The following is a 21,684-nucleotide window of genomic DNA, read 5'->3' as shown; positions in this document are numbered from 1 at the left end:
AAAATCAAATTTATATATCAGTCACGTGAACGCGCGTATTTCCAAAACAAACTCTATGCGCGTTAAAAGAAACTAAATTGCAAAACGTGTCGAAAAAAGTCAGTATTAGTCGGCTCTGACTGTTCAGCAATCGGTCAGGCTGAGATGGTATGAATATGTAAATAAAACATGAAAGGTATTCCGGCTAATTCTTGAGTTAGAGCACGTTCAAAGGCGTGCCTCACGAATTTCCAGAGATCCGAAGTAAGCTTATCTCGTTTCTATGACAAAGGTAGATGCTGATGATAGCTTGTACTTTTCTAGTTGACTATTTCAGATCAGATTCAGGAAATTTACCGCCAAAAGCATGTTTTTTATCTCATGTGCACTCTGATCATCTGGAAGGACTTACGTCTTATAGCGGACCGCTAATATACTGCTCGGCAGCCACAAAGACGGTAAGTTTCACACACCGATACAGAATATGGGATGCTGTTCTAATTAAATTTTCACAAAGATATTATTACAATTAGAAAGAAAGGCAGTCCGAATAGAGAACTTGTGTCAAGGAATTGAACAAGAAAATCAGCGAATGTACCGTCATCTAGAGCGCAAACTGGTAAGCCACCACACTTCTACTTCTATCTGATATTTGGCTGATACTAGTTCTAGCGAGTTATTCCCTACGATACGCCCACAATGATACAGCTGGATACAAAGCAAAGCATAAAAGTGACACTGACTGAGGCAAATCATTGTCCAGGATCGACAATGTTTCTGATTGAGAACGAATACAAGACGATACTCTACACTGGCGATCTTCGCGCTGAAGCATGGTGGATTGAGAAGCTCGCAAATAACCCGCTTTTTATTCCCTATATAAGCGCTAATAAGCAACTATCTACAATATATCTCGATACGTCTTTCTGTTCACAAGCTAAAGAATATGCTTCATTTCCTACAAAGACAGAAGGAACAAGGCTTTTGATCAGTAAAATAAAAGAGTACCCATCCAGCACTCTCTTCCATTTCAGCGCCTGGACATTCGGATACGAAAATCTATGTATCGCGTTATCATCTGCATTTAATACGAAAATACATGTAGATTTATACCGCTACAGGATTTTCAAAGCACTCGTGAAACCGGGATCATATGAGTACGGTATCGGAGATTGCTTGACGCTAGATCCGTCAGCTTCCCGCTTCCATTTTTGTGAAAAGCAATTTATATGCGAAGGTCGGCAAGGACATGTTGTGTATATCACTCCGGTTGTATCCGATGTGATCTCCGAGCTGGGTGCGATTGTCAACATGCGAGGTGAGTGAATCTAATAGTTTGATAGATATGTGTGCTAACATAATTTAAGTGACTGACGACAACAATGCTCAATCAACCGACAGGCAGTTAAAGGGACACAAACGCGATCTAAACACAAAATTAATGGACTTGTCACAATTTATTCAAATTCCTTACTCCCGACACTCATCATACACGGAACTGTGCAATCTGGTCCGGCTATTCATTCCAATTGACGTCTATCCATGTGTGGTGAGGGATTACTTCTACGAAGAATCCTTGACGATCGAAAAGTTATTTGGCGAATTTTGTGCGCAAAATATATTCCATTATTTCGACTCCCGAGATTTGCCAAAGTTGACTGAAATTTACAATGAAAGGATACGTTCGTCGAACCTGACTCTCGATCTAGAGTCAGTGAAGAATGCTACCATACCTTCTCGGGAACAGGTCCTCTGTCTGGGAACACATGTACGGGGCTCAATAATCACATCAGATACTTTCCAAAAAGCTGTAGAAAAAAAGAGAAGATACTCTGCATTGCTCAAGCAATCCGACAAAATCGTTGTCATAAAATCTGAGAATGAGAATCACGTCAAGCGAGAGAATCGCCGAGTATCAGACGCGCCGTGCAGGCTTCTCAATGAGTCACAGCCGGCTAGCAAGGTAAGCAGTCATTCGTCAATTCAGAATTGCTCTTAGGGAGTTCTGAAAAGCAAACAATCAAAAAAGAGGAAAGTGAAATCGGCCCTGTATCCGACGAGGAATAAAATGGAGCATTCCAGCTCGATCTCGTTCTCTGGATGTATCAGAGCAAGGTCCACAGTCTCGTTTCTCAAAGTCCGCTGGAGATCTATATCGTATAGTTCAAGACCTTGAATAATCGCCTATCACACAGTCATTGGAGTGAAACTGGCGTCTATCATGACCTAGTTGTTGCGTGCGGATAAAAAAACTTGATTTGTCGCGTAGAGAAACTAATTGGGAGAATGTCAACAAGCAAATCCGAAAAAAAATCCGATGACGTACTCGTGCGGCTTGGGTTAACTTTAATTTGTGCTAAATGTGATTTAATTACCAATACTTGGAGTTTTAAATGTGAAAACACAGTAAAGCTCATCTAGACCGCGTATTATTCATGATGTATTGTTCAGCTTCGATTTAATGACCTCACGAGCTTTTTGATTACCGAGAATTATATTTTCTGGACTTTTCTTCTGTAATATATAAAGACCCCCTTCTCATTATCTGTTCATACTCACACACGTTCATATTCACACACGATAAGCACTACATAATGACCTCAATTCAAACCGGTAACCTCAACAGGATCCAGTTCCTACCGTTCGATTCGATCCGCCGACCAATAGTCCCCGTTCTCGACGAGGCAAAGATCGAGCGCATGATTGAGACTCTCAAGACTACAGATCCAGAAGCTCTTGATGATGGTTTGCCACCTATTGATGTGCTGATGGTGCGCAAGAATGGAAAGTCGTGGTATTTTGGGTGAGTTTACATATTCTCTCCGCCGAGTGTATTGAACATACTGACAGACTGCAGTTTCGGAGGGTGTCATAGATTCCAAGCTTATCAACGCACAGGAAAGAAAACAGTGAAATGCAAAATTGTTCCAGTCACAGAATCTATGCTTAAGATGTATGTCGGTGGTAGCTTTGATAATATGTTTAAAGAACGGGTGGTAGAGAGTGCAGATGCGCAAGTAACCCCTGCTTAGAAGAGCTTGAACAATTATTATAGCGAAGCCCGTTTTCGCTCAGCTTTTTCTGGAATTGGGTAATATGGTGTTTGGAAATAGATACGGCAATTGGTTATAATTCTAGACAAAATGGAGTGCAAGTTTAATCTGGAAAAAAAAGGCTCTCTTACAGCTTTGTGACAACAAAAAACTCAGTACTATTGTACTCATCATATGGCACATATACGCTCTCAGAGTCAACAACTTTCCTCGCCCAGGCAATTACTCTCGCAGTCCATTTTTCAGCGCGAAATATCTCAGGATTGAGGTGCGTCAGCACAGGCATAATCATCTCACGCCATTCTTCATGATCTTCAATGTAAGAGTCGTCTAACTCCTCTTCATTGTCATAACGTGTACGCATGACTTGCAACCACTCGTAGTACGGAGAATCATTGTAGTAAAGATCCTGATAGCAGAGAAACAAAGCAAGAAATTGCTCCTGCATACCAGACGTGTCGTATCCTTCAAAAGCGGCAATGAGTGTCTCAAAGAACTCCAAGTATCGCTTATCCTGATAAATCGACTTGAGACTAAACCCAAAATCTTTCATTGACTCGTGAACTTTACCTCGAAGCGTAGCAATGTCTTGCGTATCTAATGACTCAGTCGATATCTGTAAAAGTTTCATCATACGCTGCGTCAAAGTAAGTACAAAAGCCTTAAGAATTTTAGCCTGATTAGCCACATAATAGCAGATATTTATTTGACGCCGAGTAGGATTCTGTAATTGGGGGACTTTGATTTGAGAAACTTTGATAGACAGTGCGAGGTTGAGTGTCGCCAGTGCGTCAAGCTCGCATCGAAGACCAACAGGACGACCTTCTTTAAGACGTTTTACTTCGTCTTTGGTAGCTACCTGTACGCGAAATTGTTCAACTAGGCTATCAGGAAGCGGTTGCGTTTGTGTGAGATAATATAAACCAGAAGAGTTACTAGCCAGTAGTTCTTGCTTTTCCGATGGCAGAGATGAAGATATAGCGAGTTTAAGAGAAACCATATCAAACTCGTTATCCTCAATGCAAAACCCATAGCCCATCAACACTAAGCACTCAATTAGCCTTTTCTTTTACAGTAAGACAATAAACGTACGCTCTTCATTTCCTTTCGGTCCATAGTTATTGAATATCTCCTCATTTTCTTCAACAGGTTTCCCTGCCTCAAGCGCAAATGACGCAGCATTAATGTTCCAAACCACAGCTCTTTTTGGATAATGATTCAAAGAGTCCACTAACGGCACAAGAACAGGATACGAAGTTCCTTGGTTACCACCAAGAACGATTTTTGATGGGAACGAACGAGAAGTAAGGACCGTACACGCCCAGAGATACATATCCTGCGTCAACAAAGTCCTGTCAAAACTCTCTGGAAGTTTAGAGAGAGCACTGTTGAACTCTTTGATCCAAGAAGCTTTTCTCAAATTGATATCTTTGTATATGTTCGTGCCTACTAAGAGATCAAGATCTTCCTCTGAGAAGAAAATGGGCGTGTCAAAGATAGTAGGCAAAGTCTTGATGTACGGGTACCACCTCGCACTTTCGCCTTCGATGCGCTGTGTGCATAAAAACAGACGTACAGCAATTTCGGGATTCGAAGAGAACGGACATGCGTCGAGGGAGCCAAATAATAAGGTAGCAGCTTTGTCATAGTCGATAACGAGGCTTAACGGACACGATAATAATCGACTAGGTGAGTTTTCACTAGCTTCAATTTTCGAAGAAGCAAATGCAGTAGTCCCAGATTGATCGTCTTTTATTATTAAGATTTGTGTTTAGCTGACTATCATCCTTCTTGAGTTATTTGAAAGGAAAAACATACTTGTAGCAAATGCAATTTTTGGAGAACAAGAGCCACCTTCAGACTGAACCCACTCAGCCAATTTCTCGAGATCTTGAACAGTAGCAGGCATTTTAACAGTCCGAAATCATGGCCAATTTTTCGAATATATTTTGGTCGCAGTACGTGGAGTCAAAGGGTAGTAATAAAGGAAAGACTGTATTTTAAGTTGACTAAACTGCGGGGGCGGTGTATAAATTCGAGATCAACGAACTGCTTCTCTCAACCATCAGCGCTGCGGCTGGTTGGTAACTCACAAAATACTGAACAGTTCTTTTAAACTCCAACTACTACACTTTACGCTAGTGTTATTCTTTACCATATACAAACGCCTCATATAAAATAATTGCACGATGGCACTGAACACAATTCGACGAGCACTTACACCATCACTAAACGAACCTGGCCTATCAATTCTACCAGTCAATGAAGATACCACACCAAACATCTATGCAACCCCTCCGTCACCAACGTCATCAATATCCTCTTCACGGCGACATTCGCGATTTGCGAGAACTAATAGTGCACCATATATTGGATCGTCGCGATTGCCTGTTGTTTTGCGGAGGTTAGTTCACGTTGTTGAATTATTGCTATTACAATTATTATTACCGTTGAACATGAGCTGATGAGTGAAATGCGCAGGCTATTGAAGCCTCCGACTTTAGACTTTGAGACTGCAATCTGGGAGATATGTTATTTATTTATTGCGCCGAAGAAAGTATATCGCCAAATGTATTACAGAGTATGCATTTCTATTCTCTATTTGTCATCATTGTTAGCTCATACTAACAAGTCTCTAGAAACGTACGTCAGGCTTTGCAATTGCATTGATTTAACCACGCTAACAACTCTCCAAGAAACCAAAAACACATGGGCTCGCGATGACCCTTCATTTGTTCTTCTCTTGTCAGGATTCTTAATGCTATCAGCCGTAGCCTGGGGAATCGCCTACTCTCCAGGGTTTATCCCAATTGTAAAATTAATGGCCAATATCATACTTATTGACTTTCTAGCTGTTGGAGCGGTGATTTCGACCGTGGGATGGCTACTTGTGAACAAATTTTTCAGACAACGGAGCGGAAGAGGGGTGATGTCTATGACGCAGAACGACGCAAAGTTGGAATGGGCGTAAGTAATCTCTGGCTTATTTTTTTCAAGAAGAAATGCTAAGAGGGAAATCAGATACTGCTTTGATGTTCATTGCAATTCGTTTTTGATAATATGGTTCTGCCTATATGTACTGCAGTTTATTATGCTGCCGATAATAGTGAAAGATAGCTGGTATGTCTTACAAGCGCTTTGTTATTATGAGCATTTAACTGACGCTCGAGTGCAGGATATCGCTACTATTAGGCAATCTCCTTTATCTAGGTGCTTTTTCATACTATGTCGTCATCACATACCTAGGATATAGCTGTACGCATCTTTTTGATATAGCAGAAGAATAACTGATCAATGCTAACAAAACATTAAATCTGCAGCACTTCCATTTCTAGAGCATACGGAAATACTTCTCGCCCCTATTCTTGTCTTTGTTCTCCTTTTCTTTGCAAGTTTATTTGGTTTTAATGCAGCTAAGCATGCTGTTAAATTTTATTTTGGTTGAGTAGTGATAGTTTGTGGCGAAACGCATTATGTTATTTCACTATCGTACCGATTTGATAGTTTGACATTAAAGTTCAAACTCCTTGACGGTCGCAGTGGGCACAAGCAGTTCGAGTTGAAATAGTTTATATTTTACCGACACGTACAATCAGAGGATATTTATAGTATATAAGAAATAGTCATCATTCCATAAACCAAATATTAACAGTATAAATTATGCCATACAAAGGACAATATAATGCAACCAAACCACAGCCAACAAGATCATAAGCAACAACCCGTCCCCTCTTCACTTCCTCGAGAGTTTCGTTAGAAAGCGTCCTCATCTCTTCACGAGATAAAAAAAAAAGAACGCGAAAAGAAATGAATAAGCAATTCCGGATGAAATAAAATAAAATATACAAATACAACTCCTGTCCCAAGTGTAGATTGTGATAAATTGTTAAGAAAAAAAAAAAAGAAAATGAAGCCTACCACAGATGAATTTTGAAAATTAGAAAAATCCAGAGTGTTGAACTTTGAATATAATCAGTCACCACAACACTAAGAATGAGAAAAAAAGAAAAAAAACCCAATCCGAAGATGAATATAACACCAAAATTGAAGAAAAATCAACACTAACCCAGAAATCCACTCTATCGGAAATTAATTTAAGGTAAAGAAAAAGGCATTCAGAAACAAATCAAAGGCATGCAGATGATAACGTGAACATCTTATTGCGTTCTCACATAAGAAGTATAAATGTCTTGCGGAATGAGGAAATTCAAAAGAAAAATGAAGATTTTTAGAAAAAAAGTCTTCCTTACTCATCAGCAACAATGGTAGCTTCGGCATCAGAGCACTCACCGCCGAGAGACTTGGCTTGCGAAGCAGCCATACGCGCCTCCTTCTCCATAGCAAGACGAGTGTTTTTGCGGTTCTCGTAGCGGATAAGCAGGAGCGAGAGGATGGTGGCAACGATAGCACAGGGAAGAGTGATGATGAAAGCGGTACGGTAGCAGTCAACACCGAGGTCGCAGACCTGACCGACCTGAGAGCCGAAGCGACGAACGGTAGTGTTGGTGAACTCATCGTAGTACTGGTAAGGAGTAGCCATGTCATAGTAAGGAGAGTCAGAGGTGAAGTTGCCAGAGTACTCGGGGTAGTGCTCGAGAGCATCTTCAGGGATGAAGTAGCTGTTGCCGTCGTAGATCGCACCAAAGGCAAAGGCAAAGATATCAGAGCCAATGACGGTAGAAATGGTGAGGAAGCCATAGTTCTCAGAGAAACGCTTGATACCAAAGACCTCAGACATAATGGACGCGTACGAGCCAAAGAGAGCACCGTATCCCATACCGTTGAAGATCGACGTGAACCACATGAAACGCGAGGAGGTGATGGTGAGACCACCAATCTGCGCAAGAACAAAGGCAAGGGTACCGACAAAGATAACCCACATGCGCTGGTATCCTCGGGTAACGAGTCTATCGGCGGTATAACCGGCGATAATACGACCAACAAAGGAGAAAGTCGACACGAGCGAGACCTGGATGGCCTGGTTCTTGAGCAGGTCAGCGGGGGAGATATACGGATTACGGTAAGTGAAGAGAGCGCGGAGAACGTAGCCATCAGAAAGAATGTACATGAGACCACAGCCAGACATGAGACCAAAGATGGAAAAGTGAGTCCAGAAGCGGAAGTCACGAAGAAGCTCCCATCCGTGAATATCAATCTCATCAGGCTCGTCAGGCGAGTAAACAATCTCATCGACCATAGAGGATTCCTCGTCGGTGACGGTTGACTGCGAGCTCTCCTGCTCAAACTCCGAAATGGCGGCGTACGACTTCTTCTCATTGACAGAGGAGTCGCGGGTACGCGTATGGCGAATGAGAGCATCGGTCTCAACATCGGCGACGTCATCAGGAATGACGGCGACTTCAGAGTCAGCGATCTTGTCGAGCGTGACGTTGCGAACAAAAGGCAGACCAAGGAAAACGAGACCGGATGAGAGCAAGGGGAGCATCAGCATGAAGCGACCGGTATCACCGGGAAAGGCTGCATTGCCGATCTGCGAGAAGAAAAGAGCTGAAAGACCGTATCCGGCGACAGGAATAGAAGTCGCGGTTCCCCGCTTGTGAGGGAAATTGATAGCAGCACACTTGACGCAGGCGTGGTAGGCGAAAGTGTTTCCGGCACTGGCGATAATCATAAAGACACCGACGAAGGTGACTGACCGCAGCTCGGAGGTGTAGGCGAAGCGCATCATCATGTAGCCAAAAAGGATCATGCAGGCACCGATAAGGATAGGAATATGGGGCGGCTTGCGGTCGATAACAACACCTGCGGCAGGAGCAACACTAAAGGCAAACAAAAATAACGGGTCAGTACGATCGATGAGACGGAGTAGGATGATGTGATGGTATGACACACAAGTATACACCGACGGAGCCAAGGGTAGCGATGACGGAGGACTGGGTGGCTGAGAAACCAAGACGCTCAGCGAGCTGAGGACCGTAGGCAGAGTAGACATAGTGGGTACCCGAGCCAAGGGCTGCAAGAAAGACCGAGATTAGTAGGAGGGAGGAAGAAGGAATGCGACTATCGACAGGGCGAGAAGTGCGAGGAAGACAGGGGCAGGGGACGACGTACAGACCCAGAAGTCGGCCACAAGGGAGACGTATCTGGCGGTGTTCTTATCGAACATTGCAAAAGGAGGAGTTAGGGAAGAAGGGGAGGCGGAGGAGGAGAGGATAGAGAGAAGGTGGAGTCGCTGCGAAGAGGAGGCGAAGTACGAGCACCGGCAAGCTCGTGTTTTTCGTGTGCGCTGCGCGCTCAGATAACGAGACTAATGCCGCGCTACTGCTATTTATAGGGCATAAATGCAACACATTTGGTACATGCGGCTGCTCTTATCTGAGGAATGCGGCCCGTATTCGCGAAGCCTATATCTGCTCTCTTACACATAGATTATATAATCACGAGTGACAAGCCCTAAGATGCAAGGAGTGTAGGGTTCCACGGTAGGCGGTATAAAGCGGCGGGCGGCCGCCGACCTTTTGATTCCTTTTCTTTTTCTTTTTTCATACTTACCTGAAAGCGTCATCGGAGCTCACGAATTCTCGATGGCCGGTCGTGGAGTCTGCATTGCACAGCGCGGACATTCCGCGACTGCCAACTATCTTCGGGTAGTCTGGGCTTTAAAATTTTTGATTTCGTCCTTTTAGGACTATGATTGTGGATGAGGAGGGTGCTGTGGAGTGCTGTGCGGAGAATGTAGGTCTTTCTGATAATAAACTGTTCACGCAAGTTGATTGTAAAAGTGCATGCGTAAATTACCATATCGTGAAGAATTTGTTTTATGCTTTGATACGAGGAATGTTGGAACAGTGTTTGAAGCCCACGTATGATGAGCTATAATTAAGAATGGCGCATATACAGTATACTGTACACCGTGTACTGTATTCAGCGTACGTAGTATAAATGGCACACACCCTATACATAGCATATATTGCACGAAGCGTTCTTTTATATTGTTGTCCGTATCCTTAGCTTGTGTACCTCTGCTTGCTACAGACCTGCAAGTCTCCGTATTCTCCGCATCTCCCTGCTTCTGTTGCTCTGGCGGAAATGTAACCATAGCGGGTCTTGTACACAATGTAAGCACGGGCCTTGTACTGAGTACAGTGTAGCACGCCGACCGAGCTTGGGTCGCTGGGCCCGCGGCGTCGCGGGAAAGAAGAGTGAGTGGCCGGACGCAGGCCAGCACTGGAGCTGCTCAGAGTCTTCCGTCTCTCCTCCGCCTCGTCGCTTCGTCATCCGCCTCCCGCACCACTCCCCTCATCTTATCTCTTCTGCACGCGCCGGACAGCCGGCTCCCCTCTCAATGTCAAAAGTACAAACCTCTTCTCGTCTGCGTCTCCTGCAAGTCCATGTAACCCCCCGCTAACCCTTCTCTTCGCCGTTTAGGTCGCCAAACCGGGTCTCGCGGCGGCCCCATCCATACCCCAATCAGAGGGTATGCATCTTCATCCTTCTTCTCTTTTGTAGTCTTCCTGCTAACACCCGCTGCCAGAGATCAAGTACAAGCAGAAATGCAAGGACCTCAAGCGCCGCATCACCGAGATCGAAAGCCAGAACGACGTTCTCGCGCTCCGCCTCGCCCGCTCCAAGCGGGCTGTGCAGCGCATGCGACTTGAGCGCGCTCTCCTCCTTGAGAAGCTTGAAGAACGAACTTTTCTCAAAGCTGACGACTCGGATGGCACCCCTTCTCCTCCTCCTTCGGTACACTTACCCCATTTCCGGTCTGGTCGTTTGATCATTGTTGCTCACATTGTCTTCTCTTTACAGCCCCCTCGTATACATAAGCACCGCCATCGCGACTCCGACGGCTCTCTCTCTCCTACTGGCAGAGATACGCCCGCAAAGCATCCCCGCCATTCTCCGTACTTGTCTGCTCCTACCTCAATCTCTCTTCCGAATTTTGCACCTGCTGCCTCCTCATCCTCCGCTCAATCCACCTCTGCAGCATCGTCAACCCCAGCAACTACCTCATCCGCAAAGAAAAGGCAGCAGCCACCCAAAGACCCCAACGCTCCCAAGCGTCCGCAAAACGCATACATCATCTTCTGCGACCACGAAAAAGAACGTGTGCGTGCTCAGGGGATCTCGCTTCATGGCGACAATTTTGATCTCACAAAGGCAATGGCAGAGGCATGGCGTGACTTGGGCGACGAAGGCCGAAAACCGTATTACGAGCTCTACGACACAGAAAAGGCTCGCTATAATCGAGAAATGGAGGCCTACGTTGCCCCTGGAAGTTTACTTCCGCCTGTGACCCCTTCTGCTGCGGCTGCCGGTTCTAATATCAATCCGGCGAGTTCAGCTACGCCGGTGCCAGACGATGCAGCAATAGCTCGAACTTCTATGGATGCCATACAGGACGAAGATGAAAACGACAATGAGGATGCACCGCTTGTGTCACAGACCGACGACGCCGCCGGTGTGCAAGACGAAGACGAAGATGAAGAAATGGAGGATGTCTCCTTTGGTGGTGGGTTTACCGCTGTGAATAGGCGGTAATATCCATATTTGTAAAGAAGATTATAGCGATAGAAGCCGAAAAAATTTAGTCGATTGAAAAAAGTGTAACGACACGATTGTAGAGCGGTGCTCGACTTCTGAATAAATATGCTATAGACGACTGCTCTTTCCACCTAAACGTAGACAACAAGTAACCAATCTTTATGCAGTAATCACTCTCTATATTTTGCATAACTCCTCTCTTCTGCAAACCGCCTCTCTACAAGCTCTAAAACCGAAGCAGGATACACGTCCTCGACATTCTCTCCGCCCTTCAACACCCTCGTCTCATGCTTCTTCATCTCCTCGCGTGTCATCAGTACTACATTCTGCATATTCCACCCTCCTCCAGCCCGCCATTTAGACAACGCAATCCGACCTGCACCAGTCTCGCGCGAAATCACCGATCGACCACGGAATACTTCTTCGACCATGTACCCGATATCGTCTATATCAAATGGCACCACCTGAACACCTTCTACTCGCGTCCGTTGTCCTGATAAATGATGCAAGAGTGTATCATAAGTCTTGACGCGGTTTTTGGTGGCAATATACTCGCCAACAGGGTATTCTCCGATCCGAGTAAGTATATGCGTCGCGAGAGTCAACCCGAAAATACCAGGCATGGTACCTAGAACCGGTAAGATTCTCGCGCGGAAATCCTGCAAGACGCCTAATTCTTCGACTTTTCCTTGCTTGAACGTTACCTCGTCAAGAGGTAGCAAAGATGCCTTTTCTGGTCCGGGCTTTTCGGAAGAATAGACAACTGTAATTCCAGTTACGATTCCACGAATTCGTAGTCTTCGTCGCGTAGCTCGCGCAAGAGGATCCTCTGCCGAACCCGAGATATCGTCGATTTGTACACGCGTCGGATCTGCTTTGCAGCCTGCGCCCATTGCTGAAATTACCGGCAATCCTTGCCTATAGCAAAACTCCAGTAGATCAACTTTTGTATCGATATTATCAATCGCATCGACTACCATCGCCGGCGCTCCAGACAGTAGCTCCGAAGCAGTATCCTTTGTCCATAAATCAACTACCGCCTCAACTTTTACCCACGGGGCAATTTTCGCCAAGTATTTCTTCAAGCTCTCGACTTTTGGTGTTCCAACGTCCTCAAGCGTAGCACTAGCATGCCTATTCAAGCTAGATAGCGTAACCTGGTCAAAGTCAACTATTCTTATCCGTCCAACACCTGACCGAACAAGCATAGTCGCCGCCCAACTTCCGACACCACCACATCCTATAACAACTACAAATGACTCGCGAATCTTCCTCAGTCCTTCTTCCCCAAAAAATACCCGGTTCCTGGCTAGTTGCTCGTTGATGATGTCCTCGTCATACTCTTCTTCCTCATCTGCATGTTTCTCGGGAATATCTTCAAGCTCAGTGTGTCCAGCAGGTACTCCAAATTCATTCAGCCTTATCAGTTTCCTCTTCTTTTTCGTCTGACTACATGATACAGTCCGTGATAAAGGCTGCGGAGTCGGATCATCAAACAAAGCTGCGGCTTCCTTAAGTTGCTTCAGCTTGCGCTCGCGGTCGTAGGCTTGTACCGTGAGCGTGCAGAGTACCGAAAACGCAGAGGTGGCTGCCAACACCGTCACCGCCCAAAATATTTTCTTTTTGTCGCTCATTAATAAACAGTTTGCGTATTTTTGTTGCTTCAGTCCTCAGATCAGCTCTTATCTAATTCAAGACTAACTGACCTTATGCCGTGGCCAAAAGATGACGTGCGAGTCGAGATTTTTTTTTTAGCGTGCGGCTTGCTTTTCAAGATGCTTCACCTGCACGTGAATCGAGCAAATCTGGTTGCAGCTTCAGTTATTACTAGTTACGGAAAAATATCAACAATACATTTATTGAACTGCCTCTAATTTTCACTTTCATCATCTTCGTTATCATCCAAGTCAAGTTCAAACTCAAGCCCAATCTCCATTATTCTTCACATCATCGATCTTTCCCACCCTAGCCAAGTCGGATCAAATCATATACTATACAGCAGCATCGAGGATACAGCAATTGCATACCGATCTTCTTCCACCGTCTCCGGTTATCCCTGCTTTGCCTATGCTCGCCGGCATGCGACAGCGACAGGCCAATCTTCTCATATTCTCGGCTCTTTGGTCACAGCATTCAAAGAATCAGGGGTACCAGTCACAGAGTGAACAGAACAACAGAAATACAGCGTCAAGCGCTACCGGGAATTAGTGAGGTAATCAATGAAGTAAAGTAGGAAAAGAAGTGAGCAGCACAGATAAGGAGAATTAAGCCGATATGGCCAAGCTAAGCCGACCCATGATCCAGCCCATATCAACTTCAAGATTTGCAGGATGGAGATAGGAAAAGGGTCTCTCTAGCATTTTTACGTATGATTCGTCCCATAGTCGCTGCATATACAACTAACCATGGCGGATCACGATACGGCATAGCTGAAACCAACTGGACCATCAACTGAATAGTTCTTAGATGTTTGCATACATATATCCAACTCTTCAACAGAGGTATCATGCTTGAGGAGGGTCGTCACTGATAGCCTCACTGAGAGCCGATAGTGAGCCCGTAGCAGGGGAATTTGAGAGGAGCGTCAGAGGTTGGCGAGAGAGGAAAGAGCGGGAGTGAGGGAGACTTTATATATGCAAACGGGTCACAGTAAACCAGAGCACGTTGAATGCAAGTATCAGGATTGTCGCTCTTATTCCCACTTCGATTCGTCGTCGGCATATCTGTGTTCGATTCGCGACGTTCTTGTTTTGCTGGGCTAGGTCGGTCAGATACTACCCAGAAACGCGTAGAAAACGCGTCAATTCAATAAAAATGCAAAAGATATTCACCTATATGAGTAAAACAGAGGCGGGGAGACTTTGTTTACTTGCGTAATTCACAGACTGACGCGTGAAGACTGACTCGCACAAGCAACACGCTCATGATGCATCACCTGTCCACGGACTGGCTATCACTCAAATATTCTCTTTTCTCATTGTGTTTCTATCATAATGAGATGTTTTGCAGCATTTCTCTTTCTACCGACTGCGAAGAAGTGTTTATTTAGTTATATTCTCAACACTTGGAGCCTATGTGGTATAAAAGTATAGGAGCGTAAGTGGTACACAACGTCACCTCTGTTTCAGGTCAGACGGATCACAGCAAAGGAAATCCATATCGACTTCATTAGACTAGCTCATAAACTATGCTGGAGTCTATAAAAAAACAGGACACTCATATAGCGATAGTTGATCTCAGGGTATCTCTCGTCCATATCGACTACACGCATAACCGCCTGGCAACAAGAAGGCTTCACGATATAGGCAGACTATGGTCGGAAAGGTTTGATGGAAGACAATATATATCATTACAAACTAATATACTAACAGGTTTTTTGCCTTTCACTGCAAAGCCCGCTGAACTTCAAAATATGCCTGTGGAGCTCAATAGATCCAGACAATCCGCCAAATAAGTTGAATAAGTCTGACACGCAGAATGAAAGAAGAATGAAAGACGGGCGTCATACAATCGACTAATACCATTGCTTCAGCATCATATAGCTCAACCAATATATGGCATCTTTATCAGATCAGCAGAGTGCATTCAGACCAGAATTATAAGTCTGAAAATCTTCTAGTCAAGATGCCTCGCAGGTATAATTCTATACCATTTCACGGAGCCGAGTCTTGCCGAAGCGCAAACTGAGTATGCAATATACAGAAATGCTTACTCGACTCATCACACAACAAAGCTCGGGGTATCTCCAAATATCCCGAACGTGCCATTGTTCGAAGCGATCGCATTTGTCAGATAGAATATGGCATTATTAAGGCTTATTATCAGTTTCCTTATTTTCATCTTCCTCTTCCCTGTCCTCTCCGTATACGATACGCATTGTCTCTTCTAAGGCGCTAATCTCTACTTCCAGAATTTCAGCCCAATTCTGAACATCACCAGCTTCCTACACAAATCACATTAGTAATTAGTTCAGTAGACCGCCTGCTGTAATATTGGAATACCTTTAGTGCCTGAGTTGCCTTGTCTGCAAGTTCCTCCCACTTTGTAGTATCTTGGGCAAGAGCACCAGTCCGTACTCTTATTTCTTTTGTCTGCGTCGAGATGTGCTTTGCATTTGCATGCACAGATGTAATGCGTTGCCGCAAGTCTCTGTCCACGTACTGTGTCAGACTTTGCAAGTCTCGATAGAACTGGCGCCGAAGTTCCGCTGCATCCATGTTTAGTTCTTGCTTAATATGCCATTTTTGTCGCTCGCACTGTAAGGGTCAACATACCTGGCAGCTGTAAGACGTCTACTTTCGGATCTATTGGCTCAGTTGCAGGTAAGGCCTCGGCACCTGTATTTGAGATTGTTGAGGTTGTTGACATGCTGTAATATTTTCTACCCGACGGTCAGGATTCTGACAAATACAGCACACGCAGATTGTTGGTCGTAACAATATATATATATATATTGCCGCTCATATACCTCAGGAAAAAAAAGTAGTCATGAGCATTCACATGCTTGAAAGAATCACTAGAAAACGAAAAATAGCCGTAAGCTGGCCAGTGGCCATAGCTTCTCCCTTATCGCGTCATCGAAACTGAATGCTCCCGCTTGTCGTTCAATGTGCGAGACAAAGAGTTACCCTGACAAATATGACTGGACATGGCTATATTCAAACCTTATTTTACAAACTCCCAAGTGCTTCACCAAAACGGTTATTGAAATTTTCCAGACCCGAAAGAGCTTTGAATGATATAGAGGGGGGCCAACGGCAACACACAACCGTCATGAACTCATCTGTATCATCCCGAACAACGTCTTTGATATTTTGGGCTTTTGCCAGGAGACAGAATGCGCTTCTTGCGGATACAGCGACTAGCAGAGGTATTTATTTGCGTTCAGCGTATTCGACTTCGCTTGGACAGACCGATGAAATGGAGGCTTCCAATAATAGGGCGATCAATTCACAGAATAAAGAAGTGAAGGATTCGGAAGATGGAGTGCCAGAACATAGAACCTCCGGACCGAGCCTGATGTCTTTTGACTTAGGCTCTTTGAAGCCCATTTACAGCTCTATGTCCTCGAACAATCAGGGCTCTCAGCCAGAGAGTAATGTCGACTATCGAGGAGACGCCCGCAAGCACTATAAAGAATCACCCGAAAAAGTATCTGAAAATCTTCAATCTAGGAGCGTGCGCGCCCCAGAATTCCAAAAAGAGTCAGGATCAGAGCATGTAGCAAATCCGACTGTGAACCACAACGCACGATTTGAGGTCCGTGATTTTTTTATGGTCTTCCACCAAAATTTTTAACCTTGCTAATCTGGTTATAGGATTTTGACATCCGACCGGCTGTTCTCAAAAGTCTGAGACTGAAATATTCAGGAATTAGTACCCCCACAAATGTCCAGTTCGCACTATTACAAGCTCTACAAAAAGATTGCTCGTTCATTGGTGTTTCTCCTCCGGGAACCGGTAAATCATTTGCGACAGTTCTTCACGTTCTTTCACAGCATCGGTACAAAACGCCGATACCTAGTGTTACTTCATTAATCCTTGTCCCCACCGTTGAGCTAGGATTTCAGTATATGGATCTCATTGTCTCATCTCTGCGACAAGGAAATGCACCAGTTGATCCTGCACAGGTTGCACAATTTATATTTAGAGCCGGCGACGAGATTAATAAGTTTCAAATGGACCTCTTGCGGGAATTTCCTACTCCGAATATCCTAATCGCAACTCCTGCAAAGATCTTGGAAATGCTTTCTTCAGAAGAAGAACGGCCACTACTGAATATTTCATTTGTGAGAACAGTTGTTGTGGATGAGGTTGATAGACAGCTCAAGTTGAATGTCATCAAAATGAACGCATCGAAACGGAAACGCAGTGCTCACAGCAAGAGACGAATCAATCTGGCAATGGATTACATTACGAAATTACGAAAAGAAGCTCTTCGTGTTTATTCACTTGACTTACCGCTGGTAAATGTGGTTTTATCGTCGGCTGTATCCATAGGTGATGCAGTGTACAAAAACGTTATGAATTCAGGATGGATGAAGGGAGCTTCTGTAAAATCATATGGCGCCCCTGGACTCAATAAACACACACCGGCTGCTCCAAATGTCAAAACAAAATATATGAATGTCGTTGAAAAGACAAGCATGTCCAAGATTTTAGACAGCAAAAGCGGTTGGAAACCTTATTCTAAATTATTTGATGAGATTTCAGCGTCTATTACGCTACGTCATGTTAAGACTATGTTAGCAGAGCAGGAAGAAAGCGATATCAAAAAGAGCCTAGTCCTTGTTCCAGATTCGGCATCAAAAACAAAATTGATTGCATTAATCAAAGAACTTGGACGAACAGCGTCAGTAATCGATGCTTTTGCAGAGCCAAATAATGCCGAAACAGTGTCCGACTTTGCTGTTCTTGATCCGCAGACGATGTTCCTAAAAGAGACCAACGACAGTAGCAATGTTCCCGATTTCATAATTTCAGGAGTGTTACAAGCAAATGGACTTCATTTCGCTGGATTATCAAGAATATATGTCCTTAGCGCTTCAGCTTTGATACAGATTTGCGATCCCACTGAGATTAAATTTTTATGTCGTCCTGTTTCTGCCCACATGATTGAACAATTGGCGTTTGCGAACCCTTCAAAGAATGGAACTGATGAGGCACCAGAATTGGCGAAAGTAACATACATTGTGTGAGTTTTTGGAGTCGCATAGACTATGGAAATGATTTGTATATATTTGTTAGATATGTTAAGCAGTTTATGATCGGTTTAAATGTAAATATGAAAATGCATCTATAATTGTAAATAGTTGAACAGACAATTTTTTCTATTGATACATCCGATTACGAATCAGTATATAAAATTTTATAATATTTTATAATACTCGCTTTCTCGGTGACATAAAAATAACATTCGCATCGTTCACACCTATGAGTACAGCACACCTATCTCAAACCTCGCCTAGGGCTTCGGCTTCTATATCTGCCATTGCCATTTCGGTCACGAGATGGTGGACTACGCGACCATCTTCTGCCTGGACCTTGCCCACTCAATCGACCAGGTACATAGCTATCGACTCGGCTATTTGCACTCCATCCACCGCGTTTGCCTCCTCGGAAACGTCCGCCTCGACCTCCGTCGAAATTACGACGCGGACGGGTAGAGTGTGCAACGTCGATTTGAACACCGTCGATCATGCCGCCATCCATATGTGCAATTGCTCGATCCGCCTCATCTTCTGTCTCAAACGATATATAGCAAATTCCGCGGTGACCTAATACATCTTTTTAGCACTAATACTATCTGCTAACTTCAAGCAGCTATGCAACATTACCTCTAGGGCCTCCTCGTGGTAACGACATATTTACAATTTGGCCATATGCAGAGAAAATTTCGCGTAAATGACCTTCATTTACAACTTGTGACAGTCTCTCGATACAAATCTACACATCAACGATTAGCTTTAGTTTTGCATTTGAAACAGGATATTTGATCTAAGCATCAAAAATGTCAAGCATACTCTTTTTGGCATCAGATCTGACGATCCGCGACTTCCGCGATAAGGCGGGCTCCGACTTCTGCTCCGACTCCGTGAATCATAACTACGACTTCGACTGCGAGGACTGTAGGAATGCGAGCGTGAACGCGAGCGTGAACGAGAAACATAACTCAGAGAGCGCGAGCGAGACAGTGAACGAGAAGACGACGTGGAAAGGCTACGAGAGCAAGAACGGGTTGGAGAACGAGCCACCGGAGAGAGTGAGGACTGTTTATTTGGTCGAGATGCTTCCGCGTCTGAGGGTGAGCGAGGAGACAATGATCTTCCACGCGAGTTCGACTGCGATCTGGCCGGCGAGGGCGAACGCGATGGTGTTGGAGAAGGAGAACGAGTAGCCCTAAAATGAAGAGAAATTAATGAGCTGTTGATCCAAGAAAGAGAAGAAGAAGAGACTTACATCGATTTGGAGTTGCCAGATCAGGAGAAGCAGCAACGATGGGGATAAAATAAACAAGGCGTGTTCGATGGCTGGAGAGTTTCCAAAACAGCCAAACCTACTTTATGGAGTAATTCGCTTTTTCTGTGGCACTTATGCTGAGCTTAAAAAGACCTACTTTTTTTGAAGGTTTTAAAGTTCACGTGCCCAAAATCTAAAAATTTCGTAGGAAAATCCCAATTTCTTAACAGCGAATCTGACCAGGTTCTTCGCTGCACCTCTCCCCCGTTTTCCACTTTTCTCTTTGCGATATTGAAAGAAACGTGTAGAGTTTACTCTCACCCAGAGTGAAATGCGCAAGTCAAAGATCTTCGTTGGCTCGTCGCATCCGGAGCTGGGCAAGCTGATCTGTGAGAGACTAGGAATACAGGAAGGAAAATGCACTCTGCAAAAATTCGCCAACGGCGAAACTTCGGTGTCTATGGGTGCGTTTGATTGAAAGCTATTTTAGCAGAAGCATTATATGTGCACTTGCTTACATATGGCCTTTTAGGCGAGTCCATTCGAGACGAAGATGTTTACATTGTCCAGAGTGGATCTTCAAGGTAGGTACTGCGTTCTGGGACCAGGCTGTTTGTGAATTGGGACTAATTCTTGATAACAAAGAATAAACGATCATATCATGGAACTTTTGATCATGATTGCAGCCTGCCGAGGTGGGTCTGCTAATAAGATTACTGGTACGTTTATGCTGTTAAATACTAAGTCGCACGTACTCATATGTTATGCAGCTGTGGTGCCATATTTTCCTTACTCTAAACAGAGCAAAATGAAGAAACATAGAGGAGCTATTACTGCTCGGAGTGAGTCTTTTTTTTTTTTTTTTTGCAAATGAACTGGAAAAGTATTGGAGCTAACAAAGTTATAGTGATTGCGAACTTGCTCACTATGGCTGGCGCTGACCATGTCATTACTATGGATCTCCATGCCGCTCAAATGCAAGGTTTTTTTACAAAGCCTGTGGATAACCTACATGCAGGTCCAACTTTGGCTCGTTGGATTCGTCATAATGTTCCAGACTGGAGAGATGCCGTGGTTGTATCGAAGAATCCTGGTGGAACCAAGAGAGTGACTGCTCTTGCAGATGCTCTTAAGATTGACTTTGCGATGATCCATACGGACCGCCGAAGGAAGAATGTGTTTCCGATTTCACGGGCGTCGCCTACGATAGTTGAAGAAGCGGAGAATGAGGAAGAAGACCATATGTCGATGTCTGAAATTAGATCGGCAAGAGTTGTCCAAGGACATGTAGTCGACGACGATTATGAGGCCCCGATTGATGCATCTACAGAGGGATCTCAGGTTGAGAACGACCCCATGCAATCGTCGGTTTATTCTTTGGCTTCGCAAACAGATCTGGCACTTGGTGGAACCATTGACGCGACTGAATCGGACGACGAGGATAACTTCGAACAAATGGACGCCGAAAAAATGATTACTCTTGTTGGTGACGTAAAGGATCGAACGGCTATAATTATAGATGATATGATTGATCGACCTGGCTCGTTCATCGCCGCTGCCGAGCACTGCCGGAAAAACTGTGGCGCAAAGAGCGTCTACGTGATTGCGACACATGGAGTATTTGGCGACGATACTCTCGAGGAAATGGAAAAATCTCGATGTATTGATTATATTGTTGTGACAAACACGTTCCCAATTCCCTCAGCCCGAAGAAACAGTCACAGTAAATTGGTTGTGATTGATATCTCGCCTATCCTAGCTGAGTGTATGCGTCGCAATCATTACGGAGAGAGTATTTCTGCACTGTTTGACCATTATATGACTTTATAAAAGCAAACGGACTAAGAGTCCCCATGCTGTATTGATTATGTAACTATATTACTGAAACTAGGTGAGCGGAGATTGCATTTGTATTGAAGAAAAGGATAAGAGACGCAATGAGAATTGGTGAAAATTTAGGCAGTCATTTGCACTGTGCATAAGTGAATTGCTTTGGAGTTTTTAATTGATATGACTTGACTATAACTGCACTAAGTGCATGTTTCTTGTGACGAATTCTACATGCCACCAGCGATGCAGTCTTTGGATTGCAGGATTTTTCTTCGAGGCTACTTAGTTGCCCCAAATTCGAGAAAATGTCCTAACGGAGCGCTGGTAGAAAGATATTTTGCTGGCCCTGAAGCCCTCG

At 44.4% G+C, this 21,684-nt stretch overlaps 11 protein-coding genes across 11 annotated transcripts; 6 read left to right on the top strand and 5 right to left on the bottom strand.

Annotated features, from left to right (window-relative positions):
• Positions 1-85: 85 nt before the first annotated feature.
• On the top strand, positions 86-2,336 carry V2V93DRAFT_363457 (beta-lactamase-like protein). The gene is made up of 6 exons (XM_066908604.1): positions 86-147; positions 201-243; positions 304-437; positions 497-598; positions 652-1,297; positions 1,347-2,336. The coding sequence occupies exons 1-6, from the start codon at positions 145-147 to the stop codon at positions 1,976-1,978; spliced, it is 1,560 nt and encodes a 519-aa protein (XP_066768902.1). The 5' UTR covers positions 86-144; the 3' UTR covers positions 1,979-2,336.
• A 105-nt stretch (positions 2,337-2,441) lies between these two features.
• V2V93DRAFT_363454 (ParB/Sulfiredoxin) lies at positions 2,442-3,301 on the top strand. The gene is made up of 2 exons (XM_066908603.1): positions 2,442-2,782; positions 2,837-3,301. Exons 1-2 carry the CDS (start codon positions 2,574-2,576, stop codon positions 3,009-3,011), a joined length of 384 nt encoding a protein of 127 aa, XP_066768901.1. The 5' UTR covers positions 2,442-2,573; the 3' UTR covers positions 3,012-3,301.
• On the bottom strand, positions 3,096-5,048 carry V2V93DRAFT_363453 (uncharacterized protein). Its single transcript, XM_066908602.1, has 3 exons — positions 4,851-5,048; positions 4,125-4,781; positions 3,096-4,076 (listed from the first exon to the last, which is right to left on the bottom strand). The coding sequence occupies exons 1-3, from the start codon at positions 4,939-4,941 to the stop codon at positions 3,160-3,162; spliced, it is 1,665 nt and encodes a 554-aa protein (XP_066768900.1). The 5' UTR covers positions 4,942-5,048; the 3' UTR covers positions 3,096-3,159.
• A 63-nt stretch (positions 5,049-5,111) lies between these two features.
• V2V93DRAFT_363451 (UNC-50 family-domain-containing protein) lies at positions 5,112-6,687 on the top strand. Its single transcript, XM_066908601.1, has 7 exons — positions 5,112-5,436; positions 5,514-5,613; positions 5,672-5,675; positions 5,729-5,999; positions 6,054-6,152; positions 6,208-6,287; positions 6,353-6,687. Exons 1-7 carry the CDS (start codon positions 5,222-5,224, stop codon positions 6,475-6,477), a joined length of 894 nt encoding a protein of 297 aa, XP_066768899.1. The 5' UTR covers positions 5,112-5,221; the 3' UTR covers positions 6,478-6,687.
• Positions 6,688-7,278: 591 nt separating this feature from the next.
• On the bottom strand, positions 7,279-9,159 carry V2V93DRAFT_377831 (major facilitator superfamily domain-containing protein; the record flags this gene model as incomplete). Its single annotated transcript, XM_066911930.1, has 3 exons — positions 7,279-8,812; positions 8,886-9,006; positions 9,105-9,159. 3 exons carry the CDS (start codon positions 9,157-9,159, stop codon positions 7,279-7,281), a joined length of 1,710 nt encoding a protein of 569 aa, XP_066768898.1.
• Positions 9,160-10,180: 1,021 nt separating this feature from the next.
• V2V93DRAFT_363444 (uncharacterized protein) lies at positions 10,181-11,658 on the top strand. The gene is made up of 4 exons (XM_066908600.1): positions 10,181-10,347; positions 10,422-10,470; positions 10,528-10,736; positions 10,803-11,658. Exons 1-4 carry the CDS (start codon positions 10,339-10,341, stop codon positions 11,532-11,534), a joined length of 999 nt encoding a protein of 332 aa, XP_066768897.1. The 5' UTR covers positions 10,181-10,338; the 3' UTR covers positions 11,535-11,658.
• V2V93DRAFT_363442 (uncharacterized protein) lies at positions 11,493-13,268 on the bottom strand. The gene has a single exon (XM_066908599.1). It carries the CDS (start codon positions 13,169-13,171, stop codon positions 11,708-11,710), a length of 1,464 nt encoding a protein of 487 aa, XP_066768896.1. The 5' UTR covers positions 13,172-13,268; the 3' UTR covers positions 11,493-11,707.
• A 2,077-nt stretch (positions 13,269-15,345) lies between these two features.
• V2V93DRAFT_319026 (uncharacterized protein) lies at positions 15,346-15,754 on the bottom strand (the record flags this gene model as incomplete). Its single annotated transcript, XM_066907263.1, has 2 exons — positions 15,346-15,480; positions 15,539-15,754. 2 exons carry the CDS (start codon positions 15,752-15,754, stop codon positions 15,346-15,348), a joined length of 351 nt encoding a protein of 116 aa, XP_066768895.1.
• A 508-nt stretch (positions 15,755-16,262) lies between these two features.
• Positions 16,263-18,359, top strand: V2V93DRAFT_363433 (uncharacterized protein). Its single transcript, XM_066908598.1, has 2 exons — positions 16,263-16,796; positions 16,856-18,359. The coding sequence occupies exons 1-2, from the start codon at positions 16,311-16,313 to the stop codon at positions 18,233-18,235; spliced, it is 1,866 nt and encodes a 621-aa protein (XP_066768894.1). The 5' UTR covers positions 16,263-16,310; the 3' UTR covers positions 18,236-18,359.
• Positions 18,334-19,559, bottom strand: V2V93DRAFT_363430 (uncharacterized protein). Its single transcript, XM_066908597.1, has 4 exons — positions 19,497-19,559; positions 19,061-19,436; positions 18,875-18,983; positions 18,334-18,814 (listed from the first exon to the last, which is right to left on the bottom strand). Coding segments are annotated over exons 1-4 (816 nt in total). The 5' UTR covers positions 19,499-19,559; the 3' UTR covers positions 18,334-18,485.
• A 72-nt stretch (positions 19,560-19,631) lies between these two features.
• V2V93DRAFT_31543 (phosphoribosyltransferase-like protein) lies at positions 19,632-21,465 on the top strand. The gene is made up of 5 exons (XM_066907234.1): positions 19,632-19,960; positions 20,029-20,080; positions 20,142-20,215; positions 20,267-20,338; positions 20,404-21,465. The coding sequence occupies exons 1-5, from the start codon at positions 19,828-19,830 to the stop codon at positions 21,324-21,326; spliced, it is 1,254 nt and encodes a 417-aa protein (XP_066768892.1). The 5' UTR covers positions 19,632-19,827; the 3' UTR covers positions 21,327-21,465.
• Positions 21,466-21,684: the final 219 nt, after the last annotated feature.

Source organism: Kockiozyma suomiensis (assembly GCF_038497685.1).
Source record: "Kockiozyma suomiensis strain NRRL Y-17356 unplaced genomic scaffold V2V93scaffold_1, whole genome shotgun sequence".
Classification (NCBI taxonomy): domain Eukaryota; kingdom Fungi; phylum Ascomycota; class Lipomycetes; order Lipomycetales; family Lipomycetaceae; genus Kockiozyma; species Kockiozyma suomiensis.
The sequence above is the reverse complement of the archived record's forward strand: the minus strand, read 5'-3'. Positions and strand labels throughout refer to the sequence as shown.

Bases quoted from the DNA above. Each gene is read 5' to 3' on its own strand.
- V2V93DRAFT_363457 (XM_066908604.1), top strand. The intron at 244-303 runs GTAAGCTTATCT...GTACTTTTCTAG, and splicing joins CGAATTTCCAGAGATCCGAA to TTGACTATTTCAGATCAGAT. The intron at 438-496 runs GTAAGTTTCACA...ATTTTCACAAAG, and splicing joins GCTCGGCAGCCACAAAGACG to ATATTATTACAATTAGAAAG.
- V2V93DRAFT_363454 (XM_066908603.1), top strand. From the start codon at position 2,574: ATGACCTCAATTCAAACCGGTAACCTCAACAGGATCCAGTTCCTACCG. The intron at 2,783-2,836 runs GTGAGTTTACAT...GACAGACTGCAG, and splicing joins GGAAAGTCGTGGTATTTTGG to TTTCGGAGGGTGTCATAGAT.
- V2V93DRAFT_363453 (XM_066908602.1), bottom strand. From the start codon at position 4,941: ATGCCTGCTACTGTTCAAGATCTCGAGAAATTGGCTGAGTGGGTTCAG. The intron at 4,782-4,850 runs GTATGTTTTTCC...TAATAATAAAAG, and splicing joins AAAAATTGCATTTGCTACAA to ACGATCAATCTGGGACTACT. The intron at 4,077-4,124 runs GTACGTTTATTG...TTGAGTGCTTAG, and splicing joins ACCGAAAGGAAATGAAGAGC to TGTTGATGGGCTATGGGTTT.
- V2V93DRAFT_363451 (XM_066908601.1), top strand. From the start codon at position 5,222: ATGGCACTGAACACAATTCGACGAGCACTTACACCATCACTAAACGAA. The intron at 5,437-5,513 runs GTTAGTTCACGT...TGAAATGCGCAG, and splicing joins TTGCCTGTTGTTTTGCGGAG to GCTATTGAAGCCTCCGACTT. The intron at 6,153-6,207 runs GTATGTCTTACA...GCTCGAGTGCAG, and splicing joins ATAATAGTGAAAGATAGCTG to GATATCGCTACTATTAGGCA.
- V2V93DRAFT_363444 (XM_066908600.1), top strand. The intron at 10,471-10,527 runs GTATGCATCTTC...ACCCGCTGCCAG, and splicing joins ATCCATACCCCAATCAGAGG to AGATCAAGTACAAGCAGAAA. The intron at 10,737-10,802 runs GTACACTTACCC...TTCTCTTTACAG, and splicing joins CCCCTTCTCCTCCTCCTTCG to CCCCCTCGTATACATAAGCA.
- V2V93DRAFT_363442 (XM_066908599.1), bottom strand. From the start codon at position 13,171: ATGAGCGACAAAAAGAAAATATTTTGGGCGGTGACGGTGTTGGCAGCC.
- V2V93DRAFT_363433 (XM_066908598.1), top strand. From the start codon at position 16,311: ATGAACTCATCTGTATCATCCCGAACAACGTCTTTGATATTTTGGGCT. The intron at 16,797-16,855 runs GTCCGTGATTTT...ATCTGGTTATAG, and splicing joins ACCACAACGCACGATTTGAG to GATTTTGACATCCGACCGGC.
- V2V93DRAFT_363430 (XM_066908597.1), bottom strand. The intron at 18,984-19,060 runs GTATGCTTGACA...GTTGATGTGTAG, and splicing joins CAGATCTGATGCCAAAAAGA to ATTTGTATCGAGAGACTGTC. The intron at 18,815-18,874 runs GTAATGTTGCAT...AAGATGTATTAG, and splicing joins ACCACGAGGAGGCCCTAGAG to GTCACCGCGGAATTTGCTAT.
- V2V93DRAFT_31543 (XM_066907234.1), top strand. From the start codon at position 19,828: ATGCGCAAGTCAAAGATCTTCGTTGGCTCGTCGCATCCGGAGCTGGGC. The intron at 20,081-20,141 runs GTAGGTACTGCG...TTGATAACAAAG, and splicing joins GTCCAGAGTGGATCTTCAAG to AATAAACGATCATATCATGG. The intron at 20,339-20,403 runs GTGAGTCTTTTT...ACAAAGTTATAG, and splicing joins AGGAGCTATTACTGCTCGGA to TGATTGCGAACTTGCTCACT.